This window comes from Lactuca saligna, chromosome 8 (assembly GCF_052625555.1).
Source record: "Lactuca saligna cultivar CGN05327 chromosome 8, ASM5262555v1, whole genome shotgun sequence".
In the NCBI taxonomy this organism is placed as follows: domain Eukaryota; kingdom Viridiplantae; phylum Streptophyta; class Magnoliopsida; order Asterales; family Asteraceae; genus Lactuca; species Lactuca saligna.
In genome coordinates, this window is record NC_136424.1 from 10,689,804 (window position 1) to 10,714,611 (window position 24,808).

General features: G+C 35.4%; 2 protein-coding genes across 4 annotated transcripts; one reads left to right on the forward strand and one right to left on the reverse strand.

The window, feature by feature from the left end:
* Window positions 1-7,144: 7,144 nt before the first annotated feature.
* Window positions 7,145-24,657, reverse strand: LOC145012125 (histone-lysine N-methyltransferase, H3 lysine-9 specific SUVH7-like). Of its 3 annotated transcripts, none has more exons than XM_078970905.1 (3): window positions 24,215-24,312; window positions 22,241-23,599; window positions 7,145-7,500 (listed from the first exon to the last, which is right to left on the reverse strand). In XM_078970905.1, exons 2-3 carry the CDS (start codon window positions 23,571-23,573, stop codon window positions 7,490-7,492), a joined length of 1,344 nt encoding a protein of 447 aa, XP_078827031.1. In that variant the 5' UTR covers window positions 23,574-23,599; window positions 24,215-24,312; the 3' UTR covers window positions 7,145-7,489. The 3 variants fall into 3 exon arrangements, with proteins under 3 accessions (XP_078827031.1, XP_078827030.1, XP_078827029.1); XM_078970904.1 differs by lacking the exons at window positions 7,145-7,500; window positions 24,215-24,312 and adding exons at window positions 13,912-14,035; window positions 24,587-24,657; XM_078970903.1 differs by lacking the exon at window positions 7,145-7,500 and adding an exon at window positions 13,912-14,035.
* Window positions 8,806-10,327, forward strand: LOC145010733 (peptide methionine sulfoxide reductase). The gene is made up of 2 exons (XM_078969253.1): window positions 8,806-9,412; window positions 9,896-10,327. The coding sequence occupies exons 1-2, from the start codon at window positions 8,891-8,893 to the stop codon at window positions 10,145-10,147; spliced, it is 774 nt and encodes a 257-aa protein (XP_078825379.1). The 5' UTR covers window positions 8,806-8,890; the 3' UTR covers window positions 10,148-10,327.
* Window positions 24,658-24,808: the final 151 nt, after the last annotated feature.

A 24,808-nucleotide genomic window follows, 5' to 3' on the forward strand; every position in this document is an offset into this window, starting at 1 on the left:
TAGTGGATTCTTACCTAAAGCGTAGTCATACTTTTGACTCTCCCATCTCTTAGATCTCTTAGGTATTTAGGGCAACTTCGTTTCCAATGCCCCTTCTCTTGGCAATAAAAGAAAACTGACTCCTTTGGAACAACACATGGAACTACCTCAGACATCGCCTTTCTCTTATGATCAAACTTTTCGATCATTGCATGTCTTTCATTGCCATTGTCTATATCCATAGAGGTCTTGAAGGCAGATTCACCAATCAACTTTGCTTTTCTATTGCGCCAAACCATTGTTGATTCAGCAGCAATAAGCATATAGGTCAGATCCATAAGGGTCACGTCGCGGTTCATCATATAGTACTCTCTTACGAACTCACTATATGAGTTAGGAAGTGACTGAAGAAGCCAATCAACAGCCATCGCTTCACCGACAATGGATCCCATCATTCTTAATCTATCAATGTGTGACTTCATCGCTAAGACGTGTGCACACACCGACTTGCCCTCTTTATGTTTACTTGCCAAAAGGGCTTGAGTGATATTGAACCTTTCAATTTTACAATCTTGTGGGTTAGGGAGAATAATTGGAGGAGGAGGAGGAAGTGAAGCATGATTTCTTGTTCCTCGATCGAATCGTGGAATATCATCTTCACGTGGAATGCTTGTTCCACGGGATTTGAGAAGACCATAGTTGTCGAACTTTGACATCGGGAGAAAAACGAATTCAAGTTAGTTGATTGATTGAGTCCTTGGTAAATCACCCAAATGAAATTCCAAGGCTAGGACCCAACACAATATCCTACAACTCGGGAGAGGAATGCCGTAACCCAAATCGCAGAACATTTGAAGGTAAGTGAATGACGATTCACTAATTTCCACCATGAAAAACGAAAAAGAAACTTAAGTTTTAAATCTATGAAAACTCCTAGATCCTTTGAGATTCATTGAACATTTCAATGGCATGTTTAAATCTCGATATGCCCCTCTTGTTTGTGACTGGGATGCCGAGGATCACAAAGCGGGTGTGAATAACCATGCAAACTACATGGTGCCCTCACATGTTACAATCACCTATTCGATGTGCCGGTAAACCACACACGCTCCACCGAACTATGACAAACATTGAGTCACCCTTTGCAACCTTTGCTTAGAACCATTTAGTGTGCCGGTAAACCACACACGCTCCACTAACGTCTTCGCAAGGGCACAAAGTGTAATTTCATGGAATTGCATCAATTCACTTTTGCCTAAGTAACTAAGATTGGGAATTTGAAAAACATTTAGTTACTTTGTATTTCATTATACTTATAATAGAAGGTTTCGTCCTATCCTACCCGTTCGGCTAACGACCCTCCACTAGTCAAGAGTGCGGTGGGTAAGACTGACTTTTACTCATACACATATATAATGTTAGACTTTTAATGTTATATATAGTATATGGTGCATTTTATACTTTTAAAATACTATGTGGTTAACTTTAACAATTACACTTTTAATTCAATTAAATGGTTAACCAAAACTTTTATGGATTTATTAAACCTCTTTTAGTTATACTCCTTAATTAATTAATAAAACCATAAGGGTGTGATTTGAACTTTTCAAAACATTACTAGGGTTTTAGAATTTAACATTTCTAATTAAACTTTTAATCAACTTTTAAATTCCAAAACTTGAGGGCAAGTTTTGAAACCTTTTTCAAAACATTAGGGTTTTAACTATTTAAATTTCAAAACTCCAAAACTTTTGGGTTCAAATTTAAACTATAAAACCTAAAGGGGAAAATATGAAACCTTTCATAACAACAAGGATCAAATAACAAATAATTTTAAATTAACATTTAATCACATAATTATCCATATTTGATTTATTTAATGATTTCTTGCAAAACAATTTATCAATTTACTCAAAATAATTAATCAATTATCTTATAAGGAAACAATTATCTTGTTAATTGATAATTATCTTTAATTAGATCAAGAATATAGTCATATATATCATAAAATCGGATTTATATTGATCTAATATGATAAGGTAATTATCCCAATGCAAAAACAGCAAGAAATCCCGAGATAAGCATTATCTGACGCTCGAACTCGCCGAGTACCACACTGTACTCGCCGAGTTGAGGTCTACTCGCCGAGTACACTGTGGTACTCGTCGAGTTCCTCAGCCATAAAGCCCAAAAAAAATGATTTTCCAGTTATACAATGCATCAATACAATTGAAACCAAGCTAGGCTCTGATACCACTGATGGGTTTTGGTCATAAGACATCCTATGTGCTCATACAAACCCTAATGCTTGGATCTAGGTTTCTCTATTGTACATGTTTTGAATCCAAGACTATAAACCCTAATTCTAGCATTCAAATAATCATATTAACATAAGAATGAGTTTATAATATTACCTTGATTGTTATGTAGCAATAACAATCCCAAATCTCCTTGTATTGACTTTGGAAGGCTTAGAGTCACAAGTGTCACTCCTCTAATGGTTTACAAACACCATAAGCAAATGGAGAAGGTATAAAGAGAGAGGTGAGAGGTTAGAATTCGTATCTAGGACCTCTTGGGAAGGGATACACGAATTCATGACCCTAGGGGTGTTTATATAGGTGTAGAGATAGGGTTTCAGTCATTATCCTTATCTAGTTGATTATCCATTAAGCAACCAATAAGATAATCCTTGAATCCTTATCATACTCGAATTCTAAGGCTTTCCAACCTTAAATTCTTCCACCATATAAATAAGATAATCCTTACCTTATTTTGTAACTATCACATAATTACAAATCAGCCCCTCTAGTTTAATTAATTACATTTGATCACAAAACTAATTCTTAATTAATTATTAACCAATATTAATCAAACAAATATGATTTCTCCTTTAATATATTATTCTTATAACATATTAATAAATCATATTATCCTCTCTCTCTTTATTCGTTTCTCCAATCAAGTTGCTTTGGTGAAGGCAACCCAAAAGGACCATGCACCATCGGGTCAAGTACATACCAAAATAGTTATGGACTTAGACACTAATCCAACAATATCAGGTAGTAGCAAACCTAAATGATATCACAAAGACAATCATCTAACATACAACTCCTACTGGTGGGCCGACATTATGGCCTTAGACCCACCGCTACTGGAAGGCAACTCACCTCGGAGTAGCTGCTGATATTCGTGGGAATAGTCTGACTGTTGTTGCTGCTGTTCTGGAAATCCTTCGGCTGTATTCCCACCAAACACTTAGTCAAAAACTGCTAACTGACCTTTGGGTACCATTTTACCCCTGATCATGCCCTAAGTCAAAGTCAGAGTCAACTTCCAGTTGACCCGACTCGCCGAGTCCATGTCCAAACGACTGTCCTGAATTCTGTTTCTACTCGTCGAGTTAGGCGTTGACTCGACGAGTTCTCCTTCCAAACTGATGTTCAAGTCCTTCATCCTACTCGCCGAGTTGTATGAACAACTCGCCGAGTTCATCTTCATCCGATGAACAAGTTATATTGTGACTCGCTGAGTTGTATGAACAACTCACCGAGTCTGATCTTGATCTAAGGACATTGCCTTGAACTCGCCGAGTCTGGGCATCGACTCGCCGAGTTACACTATGGGTGAGTTTTGGCTTCCAACTCACCGAGTCCCTCCTGGACTCACCACACGACTCGACATAACAAAAAGGGGACAAACCCGGAGACTCGCGACTGGACTCGCCGAGTCCGCTCCATGCAAGAGCTAAAAATGCGATTTTGCTCGAATCCAGTCCATGTCATACGTAGATCTGGGCTCCTAGAGCATGAGTAACACGTAAAGTTTCCAACTTTACATGTAAATATCCATCTATGGGGTTTTTAGGGTTCAAAATGCACCAAAAGAGTAGATCTAAGGTTTATATGCAATATGGGCTCATAAAGGTAGTGGATCTGAGCTCCTAGAGCTCAACTATGCTTGGATCTAGAGACCAATCAACTTATTTCGAAATATGATGCACATACAAGCTTGGAAATGAGCCATGATGGACTTTAATGGGGCCATAAGCATGGAGACAAGGGGGAAAACGAGCCATACCTTAGATATCACTCAGAAATTGCTCATAAGTGCTTGACCTCCTCTTCTTCTTGATCTCCTTCCCTACTCACTCCAATATCCAAGAGGACACACCAAATGGCTTCAAATCTACAAAACGAGGCTTAGAACGAGGTATATGGCTCTTAGGGTGAATGGGGGCTGGCTTGGGGGCGGAAAGGGGGATTAAATAGGGTGCAAACCCCTGAATCTTAGGGTTTCATCCAACAACGGTGACTCGCCGAGTCCAGGATATGGACTCGTCGAGCCGCCAACTTAAACGTGTCCCGGGTCCCGTCCCTATCGGAGAGTCGGACCTATGATTCGCCGAGTCCAAGGCTTAAAAAGGAAAAATACTCAATTAAGATTTACATACCAGGAACCAGGTGCTACATATCAATACAATCATCCCAATCAGAGTATCAAAATGCAGATGTTATGATTTCTGTATCATGTTTTAGGGGTTACCATCACTACATTTAATCCACAACTGTAAGTATAAAGCTTAGTGAATCATTCCCAAAATATCCAAACAACACAACATAACTAACAACTATGAGTTATCAAACAACCTTAGGGATTATAAACAATCCTAGTGAGCTAACAACACGTCTAGTGGATTACCATCATGTTTTAGGGATTATCAGCAACCCTAATGACTTCAATCCCAAAGTTATCAACAGTTTAATGCAATTCACATATAGAAACAAACAGAAACTAAGACTCGATTGGTCAACATATATAAGAACTATAGTGAGAAGACTCATCTCGTGAATAGCAACTAAAAATACAACAACTCTCACACACAGGGTAGATATGAGCAACAAGACACCTAACAACAGTAAAGAAACAATTGTATCGTGAGATCTGTTCTGGACAACTTTAAGCATTAAGCTATTAATCCCACAAGCTACTCCTTCAAACCTTCTAGAAGGTCTTCCCAACCCAAAAGACAATAAAAAGCGAAGCTTTTCAGTCATGCATGACTTGAACACTAACAAGATCAATAAAGAGAGAATGAAGCCAAAACTCATGCTTGGAGTCCAAAACCACCACCAAACCTCATATCTGAAACCTTAACTAAACAATATGCCTTAATGATCCATAAAGTTGCTAAGTTTATGGATCACATGCATGCTATCCGACCCAACCATGAAGAGAATAGAATAAAGCGTAGATCTAACATGCATAATAGAGAAAGGCAAGAACTTTAGGACCTACAAAGGTCCATAAACAATGAAAAGTAGTGGAGAAGGGACTTTATACCAAAAATGATGCACCCAAGGAGTCTCCTTCTTATTCAAAGAGCCAAAAGTAACCAAATGAGCTCTTCAAGATCACAAAGGAGGCTAATATTTATTTGGTAGGAGGAAGGTGATGGAGGTTGAGAGTGTGCAAACCCTATCCCCTCACTTCCTTTAAATAATGTGCAAATCACGAGATTAGGATAAATTCGTCTTCACGTTGTGACCCACGAAGATGGACACGCGTTTTAGCCCGATGGGGTTTTTAATTGGGGTTTTTTAATATTTAATTAAATCATACATTAAAAGATCAAATACATGCATCAGATGTTACCAAAAAACTAAAGGGAAAGGATCAATTCAGATCCTTCAATTAATGGCAGTTAACATTAGTTTTCAAATTTATCAGCATACTTAGTTTTTTTTTTTTCTTAGTTCATCAATTCAGTCTTTTGTAATTTTATTGTACTCGAGAACTGCCATCTCGAATTTGGCTTTTCTTTTTATCAAAGTTTAAATCAGTTGTCTATTTAATTTTATGGTCTTTATCAGTGTGAAGTATGTGATTATATAGGACTCATAATTTTTTTATGCATTAAGAAAATCCCACGAAAATCTATGCTAATCAAGTGGTTCTGTTTAATTGTTAATTACATTTGTTGATTATTTATAAATTAATATATTTTATGTTTTTAATCTTACTCACTAATATAAACAATGGTTTATTATGTTTTGATACTTATCATACTATTAATGAAATTTATTTATATATAAAAAATTATACTTAAAGATACATTTTATTAGGCTAAAGGATGTTGTAAAGTTTTTACCTACAAAAAAAGTGTCACATAAATGCCACATAAATTGTTATAATTTTTACCATAATTTACTTACGAGTGAGGTGTGATTATGTTTTTGCCTACTGATGTGTGTAAAACTCACTTAGTTTTAAACCTACTTTAATTATCAAATAACACACAAACGGCAGTGAACCTATCAATTGTGGTATAGCTAAATAAGCAGGGTATCGAACACAGGAAACGACAAATTAAATTAAAAACTAATTCTATCTAAGTTGATTAAGAAATAGGGGTTTTTCTCTAGTTTTACAAGACTAGAAACTTACTAACTATAACTAATTTAAGACTAGAAAATAACGATTTAACTAGATTCAATAATTGGAAAGGAACTTCTGTTTAGTTCAACTCGGTTAACTCTATGGTTGATTTTAAGGTAATAGTGCAATAGATTAATTCTTTCGTTGGTTACCGATTCAAGTGATTTGGTTCATGTTCACTACCCTAATCCTTAGCAAATAAACTAACTCAAACAGTGGCCAATTGTCTAATTTAATTATATTTACTAGATTAATTATTCGGGTTAAGTTAGACTTACAATAGCTAATTAATTTATTATGTTTAATCAACCTCTTGTTTGATGGTCATCTTACAAGCTTGCACATGAATTTACTCAATTTTCTTATTAATTCTAGTTTCATATTCATTAATCCTAGACATATAGTATAGTGGTCACATATCATATGAGGTTGATAATCAATAGATGTTCATGCTAATCAATTATCTTCCTATTAACAGAAAATTAATTATTATTCACACACAAGGTTCTTTAGCAAGCTAAAATAACAAAAATTCACCAACTTGGAATTAATCCTACCAATCAATCAAACCATATTGTCAACTTTGTATCCCCAAACAGAAGTCTAAAGATTTTAGTTCATAATTAAAGTAAATAACAGCAAACAAACAAGTTCAAGTTGCTTAATCATATTGATAAAACAAAAGAATAAGTAGAATGATGAAATTGTGCCTTAATTACTCCCGAAATTGAATTCTAGCTTTCTTCGTCGACTTCTAGGGTTTTTTCTAGCTTCTCAATCGCAGCAAAACACTTCTGAATCGTCCCAGAACTCCCTCCAATCGATCTGTGGTGTTATCTTTAAATAAGCGAATCGACTCGTCGAGTCAAGTGGTGACTCGTCGAGTCCCTCTCACATTCCCCGTATTGCGATAACTATCTGAAATTCCGAGTCATTATCTTTCTGATTCCTCGACCGGACTCGTCGAGTAGGCTATCTGACTCGACGAGTAGGTGCCTTTTTTAGTGTTTTTCTTCTTCATTCCATTCTCGAGCTCCTAACCGCTTCTCCTACTTCCTTTTGCTTCTGAGCTTCATCTTTGGACTGAAAAACATAATTTAACACTTTTAAGTACCTTTTGTCCATAATATGCGATAATTTAGCTAATATATGAATAAAAAACTATACTTAATACACACTAAATATGCACATATCACCTACCAATTTTTTCCTTTCCCTTGAAACTCAAAAATATAAGAATCACATAAAACAAAAGATAAATATTAATTAAAAAAAACATAACATTCATTAAAATTAAAAAGCAGTACATTTTTTGCTTTAATAAACATAAAACATGATTTAAATTAACTAACTTAATAACATAGAACCGCTACCAAATAACATAAAATATTTTGGTCCGAATATTCGTCAATATCATTTTCAATTGACACATTTAAATCAATTTTATTAACTTGATATATATGCTTCACATCCCGACGTTGTCTGATATATTCAGAAATGTTAGTAACCCATTCGAAAATCAACATCGGAACAAGTATTCCCCATAAACAGAATTATCGTTGAAGTGGTGTACCGTTAGACGGGTGTTTGTGACGATCTCTGAGAAACATTTTTGCGTCCTATTTTATGTAGGTTCGACTTCATCTTCTTCTTGTACCATTTCTATAATGGTTTGTCATGATTTCGCAACATTCTGACTAACGGTTAGCAACAACTTGCAAGTTTATAATAGATTTGCCATTTTATATATATATATATATATATATATATATATATATATATATATATATATATATATATATATATATATATATATATATATATATATATATATATATATATATACCGATGGTAAAAACCTTTCCGCTCTGTATAGTTACAATGCCTTCAAAATCAACTAGAGGACAAAATAAACTAACCACGTTGCGGTTTTCCTTTATAATTTCCAACGTATGTTAATTGGAATTTGGAAGTAACTGCAAGGGGTTGGTGAGGCAACTGATGCCGCGTATTAGGGTCCAAATTACCTGGAAATTACATGCAAGACAAAACGTACACGTATTTGCTTTTTTGTTCACTCGTTCCTCTATCCTCACATTTATCCATATAATTATTATTCTATATTCCATTAAACTGATTGTTGATATATAATAGAATTTTAAATCTATTTTCTTATACACTTATCATCGATAGTTTATACATGTGACAAACATGGCTTAGCAACAATCTAAACAGCTAAACTGTATTTGTTTAAATAATTAAAACATGGTACATAATTTATGGATTTGAATTAAGGAGGAATGAGAAAGTCCTTACATTTTTAAGTAATTTTCATTAGATTTTATTTTAATTTTAAAAATAAATAAATAAGTAACTAGAAATAGAAATGGTAGTCGTTGTAGTTTTGCCTTTGTGAAACTCGTGTATAGAGAAAGATAAGCTTTTAAAGAAACACGTCACCACATCACTAGAAATGTTCCTCCTCAGAACAACCACCGCCACCACCACGCCGGCCTCTCTCCCTCTCCTCTCCATCTCCTCCCACCTTTCTCTCTCTAAGCCCTCTTCTTTCCCGATAACGTCCACAAAACCTCTCTTCACCCTTCGCCACTCCTCCTCTACCCCCAAAATCATGAGCTGGCTAGGCAGGCTAGGGTTCGGTACGCGCAGCCCCGCCGATGCGTCCATGGATCAGTCCTCTATTGCTCAGGGACCCGACGATGACATTCCCGCACCCGGTCAACAGTTCGCTCAATTCGGTGCGGGTTGTTTCTGGGGCGTCGAGTTAGCGTTCCAGAGGGTTCCAGGTGTTTCGAAGACTGAAGTCGGTTATACACAAGGATTTCTCCATAATCCGACCTATAATGATATTTGCTCCGGTACTACCAACCATTCGGAGGTTGTTCGCGTTCAGTATGACCCCAAAGCTTGTAGTTTCGACAGTTTGCTTGATTGTTTCTGGGAGAGGCATGATCCTACCACACTTAATCGACAGGTTAGTAGCTCTCTTCCGAGCTCTTCAAATTTATGCAATCGCTGAGGTTTAGGGTTTTTTCGATTACATGACCAATCATGTAGTTAAATCTCACAATCGTATGCAGATCATCTGAGTTCAGGCGATGTTATCCAGTTTTTTGACTAATCAAACCTAATTTTGAGTTTGAATTGTTAGATTTGAGTGAACTGAACAAAAACGCTTTCAGTTGATCTCTTTTTTCCAATTTACATTGTTAACTTGAATTAGAATTCAACCAAAAATGGTTCAATCGATATGATTAGAGTAGTAAGTTTAAGCTTATCCAAATCTCCATTTTAGAAAAATCTGTGTAATGCTCTTGAATTACATGAACCATTAGAACTCATTTTAAGATTGATAAGCACACACTAACACACCACTCAAGAGCTTCAATCATTTGTGTACATCTATGGCGAAATTCTTTTTATACCAGTGGGTAATCCTTGTATTTGATTTGAGTAGGGGAATGATGTTGGAACACAATATAGATCTGGGATATACTTTTACACACCTGAGCAAGAGAAAGCAGCAATAGAATCAAAGGAACGACACCAGAAGAAACTGAACAGAACAGTTGTGACAGAGATCTTGCCTGCAAAGAAGTTCTACAGAGCAGAAGAGTATCATCAGCAGTATCTTGCAAAGGGAGGTCGATTTGGGTTCAGGCAATCTACTGAGAAAGGTTGCAATGACCCTATCCGTTGCTATGGCTAATCTGATATGTGTCTATATGGAACATGATAAATTTTATTATCACAGTCCTCGCTCTTGCTTATAATGAATGTATAATGATTGTTGATATGTGTCTTGAAGTTTGAATGATTTTGGGTGTCCTAGAACATATTATTTATGTGTAGTGATGGATGAAAATAAACATAAACAAAGCTTTTACTATACTGTTGTTTACCATTATGGTCTATGGATATTTAATTAACAAACTTCTAAGATGTAAATTAGATACACAGAGAAATCCTTGGTACATATCCAATGATGAAAATGATGCCACTTCTTCCCTACAAAACCAAAGGTTGTTGTTTGTTAATAAGGTCAACAACAAGTGAAGATTTACATGTCCTTTGGGATATATGTAGAGGAAACCAGAGTGGGCTGTGAAGGTTATGATGCTTAATGTTTGTGTGATATTGGTAACCTCAAGAAAAGTGAGCCATATGCTTCACTTAGAGTTCACCATATGTTTGTGAAGGAAAACACATGTCCTTTGGGATATATGTTTGTGTGAAGGAACTTGTATTAACAGCATTCACAATAGAAGGAGCATTTGGTAAAAAAAAAATCATGAAAAAACTTATTCTATCCCTTTAATATGAGAGTTTTTTCAATTTGCTTATTTATGTGGCTTACTAATATTTTATTTAATCATTTTATTGTTGTTTGTATGTATATAAGTTGGTTTTTAAAAGTCTATTTGGTTTATAAAATAAAAAAAAATAATAAATAAATAAATAAATAAAAACTAGGGGGAGTTGAGGTCGAGAGGTAAAGAGGATTAACCGGTTAACCATATTCATTAATCTTATAAATTAGCTGAATAAAATAAAATAATAGATTGTTATCTATAATGTTTATGCTTGCTTTAAGGTTTAACTAAGTTAGTTTTTTCCTCTAGAATGGGTAATTATGATTGTGTGAGTAAAATGTCGTATATATGATATTTCTTTCTTTCAGACTTATTTTTAAACTATTGTGAAATAGACTAAATGACCATATTATTTTTATATTACAAAAAATCTATTATACACATCGATTTATAACATGAGAGAAGTTAGTAGAAGTTAGTAGGAAAAATAAGGGAAATAGGTAAAGTTAGTGTCCTAATGCATTAAGCTATATTTTACTTTTTGGTTTAACCTAATAAATCATAAACTTCATATTATGGGTGTTTGAGATTACTTTTTAAACCCAAAAGTTGTTTTCTTTTTATGAAAATTATTTTCTTAAAAGGTATTTTAAGAGGTAAAAGTTAAAAGTTGGTTTTAAAAAATGTTTGGATGATATTTTTTTACTTTTAAATGTTTTTTACCTTTTAAAAGGTCAAAAATCACAAAATATACAATTTGATGACTTTTAAAAAACTTTTAGCAAAAAAGTTATTTTGAAAAGTTATTTTTTAATTCTCAAACATCTTTTAAATTTTTTAATTTTTAGAAAAGTTATTTTTTATTATTTTTTAATTCTCAAACATCTTTTAAATTTTTTAATTTTTTTGAAAAAACTAAAAATCAAAATGTTGATTTAAAAACAATCTCAAACACCCTCTAACTCAAAAGAAACAACCATATATAATTGTCAAGACTAACCACTTAACCCATTAAGCTATATTAATAACCACCGTATAGTCAATATATTAAAAACCAAACTGCTATACAGTCATTTTAGATAGAGCTGACAATGAGTCGATGTGGGTTTAATAGGGTTAAAATTTTCAACCCCACTCAACCTGTTTATTTAAAAGAGTTGATATTTACAATCCAACCCAACATTCCAAATAAATGGGTTGTCACCGAGTTGACCCGTTTATGTAGTTCCCAAGCCAACCTATTAAATAAATTAGTTAAATTTGGGTTGACTTATTTAAAATAAAAATAAATAAATTCATTAACTAAAAAGATTACACCACTTAAATTAGTTATAGATTTAAATAAATTTTCAAAGACAAAAGCACAATCTCAATTCAAATATACAAAGAAATTATTTAAATAACATTAAATATATGTAATTTTTGAGTGATTTTTTAAAATGGCTAATGTTGTCGATGCCAAGAAAATATGTAGGAATTGGGATTCCATTTTTTAAAACATAAATAATAATACGAACATTATAACTTATAAACTAATACTTAGATTAATACATGATAAAATTTAAATAATTATTGAATTAAATATAAATTAAAGTTAATTGGGTTGGTGGGTTTAAATGGATTGATAATTTTTACCCGATCTAACCTATTTAATTAAATGGGTTAGACGGGTTGACTTATTTAACTTAAATGGGTTTGAAATCTCAACCCAACTATAACATCCCGAGATTTTTGCAGGTATTTCTGAACCCCCTTTTATCATTACTTGCCCATTTGTAGTCCTTGGGCCTGGAGTGTAGAGCCAAGATAAGTATAAGGGCCAAGGTTGCAACATTGGGCCAAGAAGGAGTACGCTAAGCGTACTAAGGTCCGCTTTAGTATGTTGGGCGTACACTTGTGTATGTTAGGCGTACTTATGTCTGAATGAAACCCTAATATATAGGGTTTGGGGACTATATAAGCAACATGATGAGCACAAAACCCTCCCTTACCCCAACCTCCATTGCTTAGAGTCGTTTCCCCCAAACCCTAGCCATTTCCTTGAGTGTTTGAGCTTATTGAGTGTTTCTTGAGTGTTTTAAGAAGGTGTTGCATCAATGAGTGGGAGAAGAATAGCAAGCTTGTAGATCTGAAGTTGGGTTGTGCCCTAGAAGCTCCAGAAGGTAAAAAAGCTTCAAACTTTATGCTTATATGTATAGATCTTTCCATTTGCTTTAAAGAACTCTCTCTTGTCCGAAAAAATCTCAAGATGGTGCATGTTGTGATTTGGACGAAATGAACTGTCCTTCTAGACTCTTGAAGGGGTTTTAAGTGATAACAATGAGGTCCCAATAGCTGAATGTGTCCTATAAATGGAATAATAAGGTCTTAATGGGTTAAGACCAAGTTTTAAGAGCTTTCTGGACATCCAAAGTGTTAAAGTTCGTAACTTTATGAGTCCTAGGCACCTTAGGTCACTGGATCTGAAGTTTGGGCTTAAGGGCTTAAGCCATTAAGCACTTATTAAAGTTTTGGCAAAACCCCTCGTACGCTCAACGTAAATCCAGTACGCCCAGCGTACTGGATCAACCACCCCGATGGAGGTCAATGTTAGAACGAGTACACCCCGCGTACATCCTCTGTTGGGCCTTTGACATTTAGGCTTCGGGTTTTGGGCTGTTTATGGACTAGTTGGATTTGGGCCTTTGCTGGACTTTATGAACATGATGTTTTGGGCGAAGTTTTGATAATGAATCTTGAAATTAAGCCCAATTAGGAAGTTAAGTTGGGCCCAATTTGGTAAATTGGGCCAATAATGAGCTTTGCATAAAGACTTTCAAGATTATGGATTTGGCATTGGGCTTTGGGCCAATAAAGAGAAAGGACATGATGGATTGTGAGGACTGTAGTCAAGACTGTTATTTGTGCATTGACTTGGTATTTATTATGTAATAGTTCGGGATTTCCGGTGAGATAGTGATCAAAGATTTACAGTACTTCGTGTGACGTCCCCATTTTTACGACTAGAAAAGACCGATTTCGTTTATGCTTTTTAATAAAAATCAGAGTAACTTCAAAAAAAAGTATTGCGAAATTTGTTCCAAAAACAAAATATGATATAAATTTATCAAAGCATTTCTTAAAGAAATGTATTTTCATTTCATTACAAAAACTTGGGATGTCAATCATCGATACAGACCATAAGCATAAACCAAAAAGAAATAAACATCTTAGGCCACAAAACATAATCTGGCCTCAAATCCATAATCTCTCGTCAAGTCATCTAATTATGTTTTTGCCACTACCTGTAATACAAGAAACTGAGTGGGTCAGGTTGGAGAGTCTGGTGAACATATAGGGTTTTCAACCCACAATAAATAAGTTTATTATTTTCAACAATCAATAAACCGATTACCCGTTCTCGTTATCCTCACCTTACGCCCCTAAAAAATCTATCATAAGGTATGACATCCCCAAAATCTCGGCCAGAAAAGACCGATTTTATTTATGTTTTTTAAAATAATTTCAGAGTAAATCCTTTTGATTTAAACGAGTTGCGGAATTTGTTCCCAAAAACAAAATATGATAAAATAATATTTATCAAAGCATTTCATCAAGAGATGCAATTTCATTATATAATCAAAACTCGGGATGTCATGTTCTGATACAGATCATAAAGCATAAACGATAACGTTACAAGTCATTCAACAAATATATGCATATATAGACTTGTAAACAAAACAAGTTGATGATTCATCCATCTTATGCCCTCACGCCACTACCTATAATACAAATAAACTGAGTGGGTCAGGTTTGGGAGCCTGATGAGCATATATGGTTTTCAACCCACAATACATAATTATATTTAATTTCACCAACCAACAATAACCTGATTACCCATTCCCGTTATCCTCACTTTATGTCCCTAAAACAACATCTATCTCAAGGGACCTAATATAGGATTTTCATCGGGACGGACATTACTGTTAAGGGGTTTCCTCAACAATAGATATCGTAAAGGCAACCATGAGGGTGATAAAGTACACCGGTGAACACATCGTTCACAACACCTACAGGTTATGAACCTGCTAGCGTTCCACAAGACTATCTAGAAAGAGTGTGGTCGTCATCCATACTCCGCTAGATGACTAGGTCAACAACAAAATCGAGGCCTCTCATCAGTTTATCACACATCAACTATCTACCCAAGTTCTACCCAACATTTTGTAGATAACAATATACATATGCAACTTAAAAACTGATAAGATATTCATTTAATACTTGTTCTAAATATACAGATTCATTCAAAGTAACAGATAATATATATCTATATACACATAGCACGTATTAACTCGAAGATGCTTTATATCTATGTGTTAGAAGAAAAGGAATATACACTCACTTGATCAGAATATGATCGGACAACACTACGACTTGTAGAAATAGTTTCTTGGGTGATCTGGAAGATCTTCACAAAAATTGGGCTTCTCGCGGGCAGAACTTCAGCTCGAATTGCACTTCTCGAGATCTTCGGGGCTTCGGGACTTGCTTCGGGGCTCGGGATTAATGTTGGGGCTTCGGGATAATTCTTGCACGAAAAACGAGGTAAAACGAGAGAGAGAGAGAGAGAGAGAAGAGAAATTGAGCAAAAGAATCGGTTGCACTCGACTTTCTTTTATAGGGTCTGGATCCTCGATTTATGTTGGGCGTAAATCTAGGTACGCTGGGCGTAACCTGGATAAGGCCGCTGACGTTCACAAACACCTACAGGTTGCGAGCCTGCTAGCGTTACACTGGGCTTCCTAGAAAATTTTGTGGTCTGTCATCCATACTCCGCTAGATGAGTGGAACAACGTCAACATTGTGGTCTCTCATCATTTTTATTTCACCACACACCAACTATTTTATCTACCCATGTTCTACCCAACATATTTGTAGATATAAAATACATAAATGGTCCAGATTTGTAAATCAAAGCTTACATCTTTTATCCAACATAACTTTCAAGGCATAAAATACATATACAATCTAGATCTGAGGAAAAAGTTCAGATCTTTCATCCAACATAGATCTCAAAGTACACAGTTTAGATCTGATGAAAAAAGTGTAGATCTGAGATGAGAAAGTGTAGATCTGAAGGAAAAATTTTAAGATCTGAAAGAAAGAAGTATAGATCTTTCATCCAGCAAACATCTCGAGTAAACATATAACATATATTTACACATAGCACATAAATTATATAAAATATTTCATATCTATGTGCAAGATGAAAGTGACTATACATTCACCTAATACGGAGTGATTCGGACAGCACCTAGCTTCTAAAAATAACCTTCTTTGACGAAACCTGGAAGTTTGCTTGAAAACCGGGCTTCGTGCAGACAGAGTTTCAAACCGAAAGAATTCTTCTTGGGGGTTTCCTTCGGGTGTTAGGGGGTTTCCTTCGGGTGCTAGGGGGTTTACTTAGGCTTAGGAGGGTTTAGAAACCTTAGAGAGAGAAAGAAGTTAGAGAGAGAAGAGAATTGGTGTGAAAAACTCAAAAGAATTCACAGCATTACGTTGCGCGTAGCTTCGGATAAGGGTCCAGCTCGCATACAACTGGCTCGCTCCCGGACTCGGAAGGGATAAGGCCGAGGTACATTGAGCGTACCCAACCTCGGACGCGGGGCATAGCAAAGGGTGATGCGTTGTTCATCGGATGCAAGGCTGATCTTCATCAGACGACCCAGATTGAGCCACGCCATCACTATCGCAACAGGTTTCGCAAATTGCACCATCATTTTTAAAAATTCGTATATTTCGCATACGAGCTCCGTTTTCGACGTTCTTTATATCCACACGTAGGCGGGAACGTACTTTACAACTTTCGTTTAGACTCCGTCGGCTAATTTTGAATTTATTCTAAAAGTTATATATTTAACAGGCCGGGACAAGATTGGTCCATTAAAAATTCCTAACTTTTTCATCTGACGTCCGTTTTCGTGTGTCTTTTTGTCGTTACGCTACTATTAACGAGATATTCGATTCTCATTTAGGTTATGTCGGCTAAAAACCACTCGATCTAATATTCAAACTTTGGGTTGTACACCGCTAAGTCCAAACTTCGAAAAAATCATAACTTCCTCAAACGAAGTCAGATTTGGGTGTTCTTTTTATGGACACTCTCGGTTTAACATATTCAACGACTTTCGTTTAGATCGCTAAGGCTAAAACTTGTTCTATCGTAAATTCACTATTTCGCTTCTCGGTGTCGTGCCGGTTCCGTCGCGAAACTTCGACGGGTCATAACTTCTTCGTTATAACTCGGATTTTGACGTTCTTTATATCCCTGAAATCCTTATTTTGACCACTACAACTTTATGTAAAGATATCGGGCTTATCTCACACTTTAATTTTGATGCTTATTTTTATTCTTTATTTATTACACATTTATAAATAAGTAATAAGCATATAAATACACATAATTCACATAGTATTCAAAAAATTCTTTTTTATTACTTCAAAAAAAGTTACAATAGTTGACCTAGACTATTACATCGTCTAAAAATGCTTAGCCCCGAAACTCGAGCGTTACACTTCGACACTACTTGCAAGGTACGTTATCCTCACTATATATACTCAAGGGTCTAAGGCACCAAGGCCGAACCTTTGGAATGTTATCTGGATATGTTATGCTAATATAATATGTTAAATCGGTATCCTGGTAGATATGATAGTTTTGTGTGTTATGTGATATGATCCGTTAGATCGATTTGTTTGTCTATAGATTGTTATGTGATTTTCTGTTATATGTGCACATGTTTGTTTGGCGGTTGATGCTTATCTACTTTATGCGAAAGCCAATAGACCTGGGCATTCCAACCTGTTGGTTGTGAGCCATGAGTATTCCAACCTGATAGTTGACTGGACTCATAGTATGTGGGCATTCCAACCTGTTGGTTGTGGGCCTGGGGTATTCAATACCGAAGATGATTGGACCCGTAGTATGTTGGCATTCCAACCGGATGGTTGATTGTACTCATAGTATGCTGTTTATGATTATATGTGTAGTTTTGTGTGTATGGGTATTTTGGGGGAACTCACTAAGCTCTTGGGCTTACAGTTTCCGTTTGTTGTTTCAGGTACATCAGGGGATCGCGACAAAGCAAAGGCGTCATTTTATTGATCCTCACTTTTTATGACTTTGTTTCTGGAAGACTTTGATATAAACTATTTTGAAAACAAGTTTGTAATGACTGTTGGTTTTTAAATGTTTTAAAAAATTTTAATTTTGCATTATTTTTTTATGGGTGTTACACCAACCTGCTAATTTTGGGTTGGGTTTAGCTTGGGTTGGTGGGTTGGGTCGAGTTTTGTCAGCTCTAAGTTAGAGTTTAAGCATTTCAACACACGATGACGATTTCACACAAAGTAATAATGCAAAACGAAAAAAAAAAGTTAACTATAAGGTTCATACGATCAGTTAGTCCACATGCGAACATGAGCGAGAGATATTTATTGCTTCTATCGAATAGCTTTTTTGATACATTAGGTTAGACTATAGAGGTGAGCAGGTTTTAGGTTCTTGGATCGATATGTGATGTGTATGGTACAAGTCGATGAAGTAGTTTTTATCCAATGGTTTAGATGAGTTATTTGATACCCCCTCTTCGAGGGACATTAACTCAATGAATATGTAACCAAAGAGCTTATAACTCAACGACACTTCGAGGGACATTAACTCAATAAATATGTAACCAAATAGCTTATAACTCAACAGTATCATGTTGTACTGCTCTTCCTCCTTGAGGTCTAGAGTTCAAGTGTCGTCTGGCACATAAATGAAATTAGAAGTAAATTATGAGTAAGGTTAGATTTTTCATTCAATATATATATATATATATATATATATATATATATATATATATATATATATATATATATATATATATATATATATATAAACTCGATAAATATGAAACAAAAAACATGAAATTACATAATAAAGTAAAATACACACACTAAACTACATGTTCGGAAAGATAAACGTGAGTTATGAAAATTTAAAGAACTACACAAATTATCCGGTCACACCCCATTTCTGGTATCTGATTTAAATAAAATAATTTTCAATTCTTAAAGGGGGTACTCGACGAGTCTGTAGCCCAACTCATTGACTAGAGACGGAATTTGCACGCGGTTTAAGTTGGCTACTCGACGAGTCCATATTTTTTGGACTCGGCGAGTCTAGCAGTCTGGATGAAACCCTAATTTCAAGGGTTTACACCATATTTAAACAACATTATGCGCCCCAAACCAGCCTCCATCACCCTCAGAACGTCCCTTACTAAACCCTAGCCTTCCTTTAAGCATTCTTGGAGTATTTCTCATCTTGTGAAGGATTTTGGGGCATTTTGGAGTTAGAAGAAGAAGAGAGAGGAAGGGTTTTCAAGAGGAGCAAAGAAGATCTGAGTTTCTTGTGTCATTCCAGTTTTCATTGAGGTATAAAGCTCGAATCTTTGCTTGTCATCATGTAGATCTCTTTAAAAGCTTGCTAGTGTTGTTTTTGAGCCATTTTCTAGACATTGATGTCAATTTAAGAGTAGTTAAGATGAATGGGTTTCAAATCTAAGCCTTTCAGAACTCCTTAAGCTCAAGGTTGCCACCTTTATTGAGCTAAACTCCCATTCCAAACCTAGATGTCCTCTTTTAGCTCTTTATTGGGCATTTGAGCTTCTTATGAGCATGCATGCATGTAAAGTTAGAAACTTTACGTGTGAAATCAATCCTAGGAACCCAGATCTATGAATTGGATGCACTGGAATCAAGCAAAATCGACTGTATAGTAATGGCATGTTTGGGACTCGGCGAGTTGTTCTTCAGACTCGACGAGTCGAGTCGCAAGTCCCCGGTTTTTCCTTGTTTGAGTGTTTAGGGTGAATCAGTGAGTGGGAATGGACTCGGTGAGTTAGAGTTCAGATCTAGTATTGGAGGGACTCAGTGAGTCTATGCCCTGACTCGACGACTCTAGTCAACTGAAAGTTGACTTTGACCGGGGGTAAAATAGTCATTTTATCCTAAGAACAATTATCAGTATCTGATTTAGTGTTTATGGGATTGTAGCCGGGGAGTTCCAGAGCAGCAGTCAGCCAGCTTCAAAGTTAGCATCTCAGCAGCCAGCATTATGAGGTGAGTTTCCTTCCAGTAGGAATAGGTCTACGACCACGATGTCGGTCCGTTTATTTAACAGTAGTTCTAGACTTCGGTCCGATGCAGTAGTTCAGTGTGCTTGATGTCTTTGTGATTCAAGCATGTCTTTGTGTTATGTGTTCCAGACTTCGATCCGATGCAGTATGCAGTATATGTGTTTATGCTAGTAATTATGGTTATGCTATGTTATGTTCAGTCAGTTTCCGGACTTCGGTCTGATGTAGTTTCCAGAGTTCGGTCCGATGCATAGCGTAAGGCCCTGGTTAGTTCCGGACTTCGGTCCGATGTAGTTTCCAGACTCCGGTCCGATGCAGAGGGCTAGACTCTGGTTAGTTCCGAACTTCGGTCTGATTCAGTTTCCGGACTTCAGTTTTGAATTGATACATTTATTATGACATTTTGAGACATAAGATACATTGTTTTATTATATAACATTTGATGTTGTGGTTTTTAGTAATATTAAAACAAAAATTTTTGGGTTGTATTTTTCGGACGTTGCATATACATCATGCATAAATGCAAAATAATAATAATAATAATAATAATAATAATAATAATAATAATAATAATAATAATAATAACTTTGATATCCCGTCTTCGGGGGATTGTAACCTAATGAATATTTAACCAAAAAAATGTGAAATTACAAACATTCAGCTACACGTCGGGAAAGATATGATACTTAAAAGTGATGAGTTAAGACAATTTAAAGAATTTCACATATTACACAATATATAGAAAAGTTGAAAACCTTTCAACTTTGATACCCCATCTTTAGGGGACTGCAACTTAATGAATATGCAACCAAAAACGATGGAATTACAGCCTAAAAGAATATACAAACTAAGGGGTGAGCATTTGGATCTCTGGATCGGTTTTTTAGAATAGAGTCGGTTCTCGGTTCTATGAATCAAGCAAAATCGGCCCGGGTACAAAATCAGCCGGTCCTGGGTAAAAAACCGATTTGGACCGAATTAATAAAAGAAATCTTTAGCAAATCTTTTCTACATATCTCATTCATTTGAAGTCAGATTAGCATACAATTTTTTACAGCGTTTACTGTAATGTTTGTGCATATTTTAGATTATAATTTCGTCGTTTTTTTGTTTTATATTCAAAGACTTTGACTTAAAGTCTGACGAAGTTAGGATATAAAAGCTAGAATTTTTCAGCTTTTCAGTAATTTTTTAGACTTTTTTGCAACATCTAGTTTAAAGTTTGTACATAATTTTATAATATAACTTTGTCATTTTTGGTTTTATATTCAATGACCTACAATTCCCCAAAGTTAGGATATCAAAGCTTGAGTATTTAAGTTTTTCCACTAATTTTTAGACAATAATTTTCTTGTTTTTGGGTTTGTATTCGTTTTAAGCCTCGTAATAGATAAACTAACTTTCGGTAGGGTTTCAATGAGTTGTATTGTATGACCTAACGTTGTATCGGTCTAACGGGTGCATGAACCGGAAAACTCAGACTCAAGACCTGGACTCGATAAACCTCGGTAGGTCCAAGGTCCACCAATTCTGTCAAACCGCTCAGGTCCGATCCAGTCTAGTCCCGTTTGATCCAAATGTTCACCGCATAATATAAACACTACACTACACATCTCAACCTTCACAGGTTACTGGATATGCGGAAAAGTTGACAACCTTTCAACTTGGATATGCTATCTTGTCTTGTCTTATCTCATCTCATGTCACATCTCAGGGACGAAATTAGAGGGGACAACCGATGAAAACAATATCACATAGATTAGGATAAAAGATTTGAAAAAGATTACGCCTCTTAATATTCCTATCTGAAAACTGGAACCGGTAAAAAATGGAGTCCACGACGACACAAAGGTACCAGAGTCTAGTCTGGTCTACCGGTTCGGATGCTCAACCTTTGGTTACACAAATTTAAAGGGATATAAATACTAATTGGTTGACTAAAATGCAAATAAGGCCAAACATAGAACCACATGAAAACTTAGCCCACGACGCAAACTTAAGGGAATCTCATATAGGGAAACCATGCTTGATCTGTCTGTCTAGCGTGGGTCAAAAGGAATCAATATCTACAACTTAACAATTTAAAATAGATCTAAAAGTCTTGCTTAATAAGGAAATATAATTAAACCAAGTTTTACATAGATTCAAAAAAAGCGAAGAAAAACACTAAGTCGAAATTAGGTCAAAATTACAGCTAAGAGACTCTCAAGAACAAATATAAAATACCAACCATAGTTCAAAAAACGACATATAAGTATAACTAACTATATATAGTTAATCACTAAAGCATTTGAAAGGTGGTATGATGGTATAAAACGAAATTACCTGGTATAGCATTGACCCTTTGCTGAAAATTCGGTTGGCCAGGCACTCTATGCAATTCAAACATGAACACCATCTTCCCTTCTGAACTTCTTTTTTGTGTACAATGCTCCACAGTGTACAATCCATCATACACAAACACATTGTTGTTGTTTCCAACTCCAAAAACTTTCCTAATCACCCTAACATGATTTTTCTCAATCATACTGTTCTTCAAAGCAAGATTACCTCTTTCAAGTTTTTGATCATCGGGTGGCACCTGTGGCTTATACCCAAAGCACCCGGCCCCACCACCTTCACCACAATAAGTAAGCACATCACACGATTGACTTTTGTTTGAGTAACGATGAGAGTTAACTATACTTATAGCAAGATTCTTCTCATTAATGCTGGTGTAATCTATACCACAATGTGGTTGACAATGAAGACCTACTATATGAAGTTGTGACCTAAATCTGAACATGTCACCAGGTTGGACACCGAGGATTTCACCAAATGTCTTGTCAACATTCATCCATTTTAGCTTTTGTTTGACTATCTTTGCAGCCTCCATGGGTAGTATCCAAATAGCTCTCTTTTCTCCCTTTTGTTTTGATCCGTTGTCTTGTAATAACTGAGTGTAAATTGTTTCAAACAAGATCATTGTCTCACGGATCTTTTCACGTCTAATTTGTTCATTTCGTGATCCGATAAAGTTGGTGTCTTTTACTTTCGGGGCATTATCGTCATTTGAAGATGGGATCCTAGGATCCCAAAATTTGACTTTACCGGTTGACCTTGAACCAAAAGGTTTGCTGATCCCTGATTCTTTATGTTTGAAGCTATTGAGTTTGGTATTCTCCAAAGGATGACAACATTCCATTGACTTTGAGTCAACATTGTCTAATTTCTTGAAAGGCTTCCTTTCTTGTATGATTCCACAAACAGGATGTTGTTCCTTGGGATTCCCAAATTTCATTTTAGGTCTTGAGCCAAAAGAAGGTTTCTTGAACCCTAATCCTTCAGGTTTAAGGCAGTTATTGAGTTTATTATCTTCAAAAGGCTGAGATTTCACCATCTTATCCTTGCCATGGGAGGTCACGTTCTCAATATTTGATTCAACATTATCTAATTTCTTCAATGGATTCTTCTCTACTTTAGTCACAAGAGAATCGAGAAAGATTCCACAATCAGGAGGGAAATCACGGACTGCTTCTGCTCCTCTGATCTTATGAGGGGGATACTTTCGCATCACCATTTTAGGTTTTCTGAATTCATCAAGTTTACAGTCATCAGAATCACCCAACGGCCGTTTTGTGGATATGACAGGCTGAGATATCTTCTCCGGGAACACCATTTTTAGGTTGAAGCTTCAGTTTGAGGCTAAGTTCATAAAAAAAGAAAATTGAACGGAAAGAAGATTCTGTAATGAGTAATCGATATTTTTAGAAAAAGATTGCGTTTAAACTTCAAATAACGAAGAAATAAATCCTATGTCTGCAACTCTACATATACTAACAACCTAAAACACGATTAAGAGGGTAAAATTTAATCAATACAGCCGTTGGTAATCATTATACGAAGATGTAAACGCTGGCTCTCATAGATAAACTAATTAATTTAAATCTTAAATACGATTTACGCAATTACACTCATCATAAATGCTCTTAAAATCTCTAATTAGGCAAGAAAAAGTGGAATTATACACAAAAATAAAGTGACTTTTAAGTTTTTTCTAGCTTCCGTCAGCGTACGGATTTCGATTCCGATGCACGCAACAATGGAGCAAAACTCTGACCACAAGCCATTGTTAAGTATCTATCCGAACATGAAAACGCAAGTTTTTAAAAGGTGTATTCTACTATTCATCAAATGGGTACATGAACAATGAAAAAGATTAAACAAGAAATCCATGAAGATTCGGCAAGACTAAAAAGATACTTGAAACGAAGATACATAAATCACTTAAAAACAGAGGAAATCAACCGAAATTCTTACTAGGGTTTGGGGGAAGCAGTAGAGCAAACGGTTATATTTCGAGGAGGAGATTAAGGGGGGAGGGAGAGTGTGTGGGTTGCAAGTTTTGAAAGTCGGCGGCTTTTTGTATTTATTCTATCGAATTAAAAAAAAAATAGTATATATTGAATAAAGTGTGATTTTTTATTTATCGAAAACCAAAACAAACGGCTTAAGGCTTAAGCAAATTAAAAAACACTATGGTAAGCCGATTATATTGTTCATGTATTATTAACAACAAAACATAACTTACAAGAAAAGATTTTACCTTTCGATTTTGATAAATAGTGACTAGAGTTCAAAGTGTTTTGATAAATAGTGACTAGAGTTCAAAGTAGAACATGAGCATTGTACCTCTTAGCAAACAAGAAACCTTCTATTTGGAAACCCTAACAAAATCGTCGAGAAGGAGGACGACTTTGAGGGTTCCAAAGTTTTATAATTTTCTTTAACCCTACCTCTTTATATAGGAGATGAAATTCAAAAAATTCCTTATTTAAATTTAGAAGATACCTTATTTGAATTTAAGAATTATCTTTTAATTATATAATTTATATATTATATTATTATCCATTA

Coding starts and splice junctions, on each gene's coding strand:
- LOC145010733 (XM_078969253.1), top strand. CDS start 8,891: ATGTTCCTCCTCAGAACAACCACCGCCACCACCACGCCGGCCTCTCTC. Junction 9,413..9,895: donor CTACCACACTTAATCGACAG/GTTAGTAGCTCT, acceptor TGATTTGAGTAG/GGGAATGATGTTGGAACACA.
- LOC145012125 (XM_078970904.1), bottom strand. CDS start 23,573: ATGGTGTTCCCGGAGAAGATATCTCAGCCTGTCATATCCACAAAACGG. Junction 14,036..22,240: donor AAGGGTCAATGCTATACCAG/GTAATTTCGTTT, acceptor CTTGTATTACAG/GTAGTGGCAAAAACATAATT.